The sequence below is a fragment of the Rhynchophorus ferrugineus genome, unplaced genomic scaffold (assembly GCF_030347505.1).
Source record: "Rhynchophorus ferrugineus isolate W39M unplaced genomic scaffold, kcgeb_rfMv2 rfM3, whole genome shotgun sequence".
In the NCBI taxonomy this organism is placed as follows: domain Eukaryota; kingdom Metazoa; phylum Arthropoda; class Insecta; order Coleoptera; family Curculionidae; genus Rhynchophorus; species Rhynchophorus ferrugineus.
This window is the reverse complement of record NW_027472582.1, coordinates 6,737,000-6,745,737: the sequence shown is the minus strand read 5'-3', so window position 1 is coordinate 6,745,737 and position 8,738 is coordinate 6,737,000. Positions and strand designations below refer to the sequence as shown.

Genomic DNA, 8,738 nt, shown 5'->3' with positions numbered 1-8,738 from the left:
CATATAGTCGGTCAATCAACAAAATAAATATAATAGGCGAGAGTTATTAAAATCAAATAACGATGTGACTGCAGCCAAAGTAGCTGTTAAAATTCCAATGGATACTACGGATGAAACTAAGAAAGAATAGATTTATTGACTCAAAGATGTTTATAATAAGCAACAAGAAAATTAATTTAATTCCACAGGTACAACCCATAACAGTGACGAAAACAATGAATGTATCTTTTAAGCAAAATACAGTATTGGGTCATTTTAAAGATAAATTGATTCTTGTCTTTTTATATGTGGATAAATAAATTATATTTGTTACCTTCCATTTTGTTTTATTTTCTTTTTCCTTTTAAAATTAAATATGTTTATAAAAGGTTAAATCACTTAGATATAATATATAAATTTATAATAGTAGATAGTAAACTTAGCTAAATTTTAACTTGAAAGTTTTTTTTCTATGCTTGAGTTTCAAGAGACATTTTAGATTAATTTGTTAATAATATATGTAATGTATAACATACTATACTCTTCAAGATAAGAATAATATAGAAGAATTATAAGTTTCATTTGTTATTGTAGTATTTATGTATTGATAAATAATTATACATTGTTTTATTTTCTGTTTTTCTCTTTAAAATTGAAAGTTCTTCATATTATAGAGGACGAAAAATATACCAACATTTTAATTTGAGTCCCAACAGAAATATTAGGTTAACGGGCGAATTCAAAGTAATTTATTCTATTTATATCATATTCTTCAAATATAGGTATGGTTTTCAATAATTGGCAACGTTGCAAATTCAAATCTTTGTGTGCAAGTTGTGACTTCCCAGAATTAAACTCCCGTATAAATTTATAAGGACAGTCCTTTTTTAAATGAAAATAAGATAATATAGTTTTAAACTGGTAATAGGGTGTAGGAATAGAAAATAAATGAGCGGCAGTTTTCCAACAGTATGATATATTTGACTAGCTGTTGTAAGTAAACAACTAACAGTTATACATGCTCTATGGTTTCTGTTTTATACATTACAATTGGCACAACAATCTAGTATTCGAATTAACCTGAACTGATTGAAATATCTATAACCGGCAGCGTTCGTCTTGGAGAACGTGCCATGCGCTTTAAGCACGACCCATCATCACTCCTCTATCCGATAGATCCGCAATTCGATAACAATGATCCGTTCGAACATAACATAAAGATGATCTAGAATATAGAATATATTACCATATATAATAAATAAAAATTAAACGAGTCTACAATAAAAAGTCTACGATTTCATATAAAGCTCTCTCCTTTTTTCTCCGTCCGTTTACGAATTAAAAAAAAGTTTACGAAAAAAATTAAAAACTAAAGACATCACATATATGTATAGAGTAAAATGTTTAAGCCTAGAACATCACAAGATCGCTTGTTTCCTTTCCCCCTCCCTATGCGTGGATACCGTTCTGATTCAGAGTGTCCAGGATCTGACGGCTGATATGTTTGATGTCGGGGTGGGTGTCGCTGAAGTTCAGCAGGTCGTTGAGCAGGGTATGGCCGCGTTCATCGTACAACATCTGACAGTACCGTTTCGCTGAAATAATTTGTTAGTGTTAGTTAATTGTAAATGTAAATTGGGCGACATTGAGGAACAGAGATTGAGATCGGATATCGTCTAGAACGGGAGCGAGCAAAGTAGATAAAAAACTAGGTATATATATACAACAGCAGTAATAAATTAAATTAAAAAAATGTTAAGATTGCACTAAGCATATCTAATAATATAAGTAAGTTGTATCGCTGGTAAAAAATCTACTTACGATTCTTAGTACAAACGTGATGAACCGCCCAGACCGCCCACAACTGAACCTGATAATCCATGTCCACTCTTAACAGGGGAAAGAATGGTTTGAAACTTCTATAAGCTACCATTTCGCTTTCGGGAACCTTCCACTGCGACACAACCTGAGCAAGTTCCTCCAGCATTTCTGCTCTGCTATGGGCGGTGATCTATAAATCGATTACGAAAACGGAGGATCCCTTCAACGAATGATGACGAGTGGCGCTCACCTTCCACGTCTCGTCTCCATCCGAAGTAATATGAGCAATAATGCCGGCAGCAAAATAACTGACATCGATATTCTCCGATCTGAGAAGGTGGAACAGTTCATTGATGAGGGAGTCGTTGATGAGACTCTGGCGTAGCTTGATTACTTCGGCGATGTTGTTCAACAGCCCTGCGAATCGAGACACTAAATCAAAACAATGCTCAATTTAACTGCTAAACATAACAATGGACGTGTTGGAATCTACGTTCTAATTTAGTTCTATTTAGTTTTGGACCTGAACAACCAAAGGCTGTTTATAACGTAAATTGGGGAGCTGAATGCAAACCAGCTGCCCGCTTTTTAAAATTGGCTCTAGTTTTCGAAATATTCAATAAATCCATTATTTTACTGTATTTGACCATTAACGGCCATTTATTAAATTAAAAAGTATTCCTCACAAATTATGGAACATTGAGTAACGCGCGGATTTTTTGGATTAGAACACTTGGAGTTGCGCAAGTTGTTTCTCAGACACGTGTTTGTACCACACCTGGCCTCGAAAAATGCAGACTGATCGGACCAGCATTTTTGTGAGTTTACTTTTTCTGCAGAGTTATATCCACTACTATGGCTATTTCCGCGCCATTTCCTTTCCAAATAGCGTGTTGAATTTCTGCTGACCATTGGAACCTACGGTCGAATTGGAGACCAAGGTATGGAACTTTCTAGATTTTTTCTACAACTTGAAGGCGGTATGCATAGAACTTACTCCAACGATGTAACAGAATAGCTTGAGGTTTGCTCGGGTTAACCTGCACCTGAACGTGTATCACGTGATCGCCTGGTTGAGTTGGTCTTGGAGTTTGTTACGAATGGTATCGGGATAGTATCCGGTGGTGAAAAACGCTATGTCGTCTGCATAAAATGCTGTGCTCGATTGTACAAATTAAACAGGGCCGAGGTTAATGGAAGACCTCGCGGAACTCCTGTGGAGTTTTGCTTCCGATTCCTAAATCTGCGTCACCAATCTTTACTTGAAAAGACCTATCTTTTCCATGTATGTTTTCCATGTTTCCATGATTTTTTCACATTTACCGAACATATATAACATCTACAAAACACTTTGAAACGTTCCGAATCACAGTCACAGCACAAAAGTTCCAAATGCAACGATAGTTATTATAAGAGCTCAGTGTTGCCACCAAGAGAAAACTCGAGTCAATATTGACAAAAGGATTGAATAGCCGAGTTCAGTGCATTAAATAACGTTAAGAATCCTTTTCGAGTAGTTGAAAACGGTTTAAAAGTGGACCCGAATTTATAATCTTGAATAATCATAGATATATGGTAATTGGGTAATTATAATGATGAATTTATCAAAATATTCTTTCTTCGAGTCTTAAAATGAGGAAACGAAAGTATTTATGTTACGTTTGTGTCATTAAATCATATTTTAGAACAAAAAAACTCACACACACATGTCACTGAGGCTAAACTCACTTACCCAAAACTTTTGTTTCGATGGGAGAATTATTACGAAACACTCTGAGCACATTTAGGAAGAGGTTGGCGCCGTTTTGTTCCAGGAAGACGGCACAGGTGGACGCGCTCTCGTCCGTCAAGTTCCACAGGGCGCTCAGGGTGAACTTGAGAGTGATGTCCGACAAGCGAGACTCCACTTTGCTCTGCACCATCGCTAAAAGCTTACGCATGTAGACGGGACGGGCGCCCAATTCGGATGTTTCTTCGGTAGAAACCTACGACGAAACATCGCACACGGTAAATATTTGATAAACCCAAAATTCAAAAAATATATTTCTGTGTTGCCGCTTTGTCTGCATTGTATGGGGAATATATTAATTTACCAGGTTGAATTAAGTTTTAAAATATATTAAGGTTAACAAATAATATATACTTAGTTTAAATAACAATGTGGCAGATGGATTAATTAACTATGAAATCATTTATTGTTTGAGGGACAAAGCAGACAATGTATGTCATAGAATATACATAGAATATAGTGCAAAATGTGAAAAAACGTACCATGAAAAATAATAAAACACAATGAAATACTTAATTATATTGGTCTAGTATTTTCAAAAAAAAAATCATAATTTTATTGATTATTAGATTATTTTAATTTTGATGCCGAGAGCTTTAGACTTCAATATTAATATTAAAAACATTGTAAAACTTTATTTTGATTAAATTTATGTTTACCTATAAAACAAATCTCCCTGAAATCAGAATTTATCTATTTATAAGGTCAGTAACGTGAATACCGATTTTTAAAAAATCGACTCGATATTGGCAACTTTTGTGCACCAGATTTTCTATGAACACAAAAAATCATCAATTGGCAACACTGTAGACTCAAATATGAGTTATTTGAATTTTCGCCCTTTAGCGTATTTGAAACATGATTCCACTCAACCTCTTGCCGTAATTAACCCAAAGTAATAGTCTCCGATGCCTCTTATACTCACTTTTGATGCCAATATACTACATATCGCTACAGCCATCCTATTCATGTTAGCATCCTCGAAACCACACAAAGCATCCAAAACCAACCTAGAAAAGAACGCGATAGGTTAGGATTGGTAGGCGATAAGTTAGTTCTTTTGTTTCGGTCGACGTACGAGCCTACCTCGCACAACGATACCGATCAAACTGCACTTCTTGGAGTATCCGATCACTGCATAAAGTGAGCAGCGAATTCTTCTGGAGTTGAAATTCATCCGGGAACGACTCCATAGCTATCAGAGTGAGATTGACGCCTTTGCTCAACGATTTCGGATGTATGTTTTTGCTGAGATCGCCTCTGGTCAAGTTATAGAGGCAGGCCGTGGCCGCCATCTGTACTCCAAACCTACAGTATGAATTCATTAAAATTTCTATAAACCAAGCCATCAGGGCTTTTCATTATCTTGTCTTATTATATCAAACAATAAATATAACTAAGAGCTGTTAATTATATTATTGTTATTATATTATTATTGTTATATATATATATATATATATATATATATATATATATATATATATATATATATATATATATACACACTCTATGTATATGTATGTATGTATAGATGTATATATGTATAGATTAAATAGATATACACAGAGATTAAGAAAAATCCATCAATAGATAGAATAGAACACGCAGAGAGTGATTTATTAAATGCACAGCTAGCAAGTGAGTTGTGAATTGTTTACCTGCTGGAGTGGGCTTCCATCACCGGCAGCACTAGCTTAAAAATATCTGGTCTGGCTTCAGAAAACGAACTTGTCAATTGGAACAAATGATATAGAGCCTTTTGAACATAATTAGAGCGCTCCTTGTAACACTGAAGGGTAACTTTTATCTGTTCTTCATTGCCCAGACCTGCTGTTTTAATGTTGCGCACGTAGTTCGAGGCTGTGGAATCGCAGAAGGCCGACTCGAATGTTACGTCATTTAAAACAATACCTAAAAATAGTTCAGTGATATACTAACGAAAAAAAAAAAGCCGATAATTCATTTACCCAAAAATTCCAACTTTGGATGGTTTTTAATGAACGTCAATAGCGATTCCCTGGGTACGACTTCCTTCCAGCCGGATATATCCAATGAAACGAGATTCGGCATAAGAGATTCCGTATTGAGAAGTTGTAAAATAATTGGTCTAGTAGCAATTATTTTGTGTGCATCTAGTTTCTCGTTGAACAAACTCACATCAAGTAACTTCAGCCCACTCATCTGTTTCAAAGTTGGTATCAGATGTTCTATAGCACCAATTGAATCCTGTGTATAGAATTATGATTAAATCATAGAACCAAAAGATGTATTTCAAAATACCTACACAAAGTGACAGCGCTACAAGCTTTTCCGATAACATACACAAAGGTTTTAGATCTCTTACTTGGGTGCCAGATATATCAATGTGCTCCAAATTACCTAAATTCTCACAAATAATCTTTAAGGTCGATTGATTCAATTCAGTATATGATAAATTGAGGCTTTTCAGAGATTTCAGAATTACCAACTTTGTAAAAAAAGAGTACCTAAACATATCAGCAAAAGTACATTTAGCAAAGTTTGCATTAACCAAATTCTGAAGGGACCAGTCACCTAAACAGTCTAGAAAAGGTAACTGCCATTAAATACTGGTTATTAAACACAACTACTGAAGAACAAACCTAAAATATCTCCTATGCTCACATTTTTCAAATTAACAATTTCCAAATCTGTTATCTTATGTTGCCTCAAGATCTCAAGTCCACATTTCGTCACCTTGCAGTTTTTTATTTTTACTGTTTTCAATTTGGTATTTCGCTCGGAAAATATGTTAAGAGTTGCGTCGCATAAGATCCTTTTTTCCATCATCTTGTCCATTAATTTCTCGGATACTCTATTTATCAAAAATATATCCGAATCCCTGAACTTGTACCGCTTATCACTACGCTCATCATCATAACAATCGCTCCCTGAAAAAAATAGAAACACTAAAAAACCAACAGATTGTAAGATGTTTTCTTCTTACCTTCAATATTTGTCGTCCAACCATTTTTTGTTAAAATCTGAGGTTCTATATAGGTCAAAATATTATCACAAATAACATCTAAACATGTTTCTTCTAGAGAAATGGGACTTTCGTACATTTTTATTAAAAATATCACTGAAGCAACATCGAATCATAGACAATCAAGGTGTAATACTTAGTGGTAAAACCGCAAAAAAATAGGTTTTACATCGTCTTATTATTATTTAAATTGAGATTAGTTATTCATTGTAAAAATGGCATTGTATTTAGGTATTTTTAATCACCTCCTAAATACGTAACTGTCAGAGTTCGGATATAATCAGACAATTTGGAAATACTTATTCTGTGGACAAAATTATAACCTAAACAGAAATTGTCAATAATTATAGTTTTAGGGATGCCGGCGGCATTAAAAATTTTGATATTTCGATATTTCAAAATATATCGATATATAGATTTCTACATGTCACATTAACATTTTAAAAAGTAGGTAGTATTTTAATAAATGCACCTTTAAAATTAAGTTGTATTAGAAATAATTAAAAGGTGTATATGTTTAATAAATATCTTCACTTTTTTCAAATTTCAAAAATATATAACTCAATTTCAAAAATAGGTTAACAAAAACAACCACATATCGGATAAAAAATATCGTATTCACTTATAATTCATATAAATATTTTTTCGGCATAGCTATATACATTATTGACAAATTCTGTACGGTGGCTATTACATCAGAAAAGAATCTAGTTCTGGAAAATCCTGGCATGCCCACAAACATTTGAATTTGCAATGTTGCCAGTTGCTGAAAATTATACGTCTATTTGAAGAATATAACATAAATAGAATAAATTATTTTGAATTTACCAGTTGTTAACCTAATATTTTTGTTGGGACCCAAGTTTGAAAATGTTTTGATATATTTTTCGTCTCCTATAATATAAAAAATGTAATATGAAGAAATTTTTATAAACATCTTTCATTGTAAAATTACTTTGAAAGGAAAAAATAAAAAATAAGACAATATGTAATTGTTTATAATAAACAATACAAAAACAAACCAAACTTATAGTTCCTGTAAATTATTCGTATACATAAAGAGTATAATATATAGAAATTCGCTGATTAATTTAAAATCTCACTTGTAACTGAAGTTTAAATTTAACTAACTTTACTTGACTTAACGATCTTCTATTGTCTATTTAAGTAAAACGTAAGCATCCATTTATCTTTAAAATTACTTTAAAAATACAAGATATATTTTGCAGCGCCATAAAATATACCTTCATTATTTCCTCATCGTATCTCCTCGATATGCAAAAACTACAAAGGAAACCTCAATTCACACCTTCTCTCTCAATCCATTCAATAAATGCAACTAATGCAATTCAAATCGATATGCAATAAACCTGTATATAGAATATACATGTATACATTCATGGCTACATTTTTTTAACATTTCATATTGTCCTTCAATTATTATGATTAACAAAAAATTATCTTTATTTAAAGTAGGATAGATACCCAGAAACTAAAATTGTGGCTTACTTATTTAACATTCTGTATTTTGACCTCATTTACTTATGCTTCAACACTTGCCCCATCTCTGTTTTGTATGTGTGGAATTAAATTGGTTTGCTTGCTGAATATTATATAAATCTTTGAGTCAATAAATCTAGTCCTTTTAAATAGCCACTACTTAAATTAGCTCGGGTTTCATCCAATATAGTATATATTGGAATTTTAGCAGCTAGTCTGACTGCAATCATATTTTTATCTGATTATAATAATTGTTACTTCTCGCCCTTTGATATACTCTTATAAATGCCTCATCAATTATCAATTTTAGAGTTCTATTAAACATAATTTAAAGGTTTTTCAAATGTTTAAAGAATATATTTATTTTTTTATATTGAAATGTAGTTGAGAACCATCGACTATTTAGTCATTACTATAATTATTACTTCGTATTTTCTATGGACTATTTCAGTCGCTATTTTCAGACTTAGTAGTTTCACTCGATTGGTTTTTATGTTCTGTACTTACCGTCATAGTCGCTACTTTGAAAACAATGTGCCAAATTTATGCTTACATAGATTTTGTAATATATATTATTTTGTGTATACACAAATATAGCAGCATTTTGGAACTTTATTTTTCAAGATTATTTATTAATGTAACAGG

At 32.6% G+C, this 8,738-nt stretch overlaps 1 protein-coding gene and 1 long non-coding RNA gene across 3 annotated transcripts; both read right to left on the bottom strand.

Annotated features, from left to right (window-relative positions):
* Positions 1-938: 938 nt before the first annotated feature.
* LOC143193814 (protein zyg-11 homolog) lies at positions 939-6,922 on the bottom strand. Of its 2 annotated transcripts, none has more exons than XM_076400218.1 (11): positions 6,555-6,922; positions 6,211-6,498; positions 5,874-6,151; positions 5,557-5,815; positions 5,248-5,500; positions 4,676-4,897; positions 4,515-4,599; positions 3,533-3,785; positions 2,051-2,217; positions 1,801-1,990; positions 939-1,574 (listed from the first exon to the last, which is right to left on the bottom strand). In XM_076400218.1, exons 1-11 carry the CDS (start codon positions 6,670-6,672, stop codon positions 1,429-1,431), a joined length of 2,259 nt encoding a protein of 752 aa, XP_076256333.1. In that variant the 5' UTR covers positions 6,673-6,922; the 3' UTR covers positions 939-1,428. The 2 variants fall into 2 exon arrangements, with proteins under 2 accessions (XP_076256333.1, XP_076256334.1); XM_076400219.1 differs by having other exon boundaries at positions 939-1,204; positions 6,555-6,921.
* Positions 6,923-7,231: 309 nt separating this feature from the next.
* On the bottom strand, positions 7,232-7,966 carry LOC143193823 (uncharacterized). The gene is made up of 3 exons (XR_013005108.1): positions 7,838-7,966; positions 7,422-7,487; positions 7,232-7,359 (listed from the first exon to the last, which is right to left on the bottom strand). It is a non-coding gene; the product is annotated as an uncharacterized LOC143193823 (long non-coding RNA).
* Between the last annotated feature and the right edge of the window lie 772 nt (positions 7,967-8,738).

Coding starts and splice junctions, on each gene's coding strand:
- LOC143193814 (XM_076400218.1), bottom strand. CDS start 6,672: ATGTACGAAAGTCCCATTTCTCTAGAAGAAACATGTTTAGATGTTATT. Junction 5,816..5,873: donor TTGTAGCGCTGTCACTTTGT/GTAGGTATTTTG, acceptor TTCTATACACAG/GATTCAATTGGTGCTATAGA. Junction 1,575..1,800: donor TCACGTTTGTACTAAGAATC/GTAAGTAGATTT, acceptor AAATTATTTCAG/CGAAACGGTACTGTCAGATG.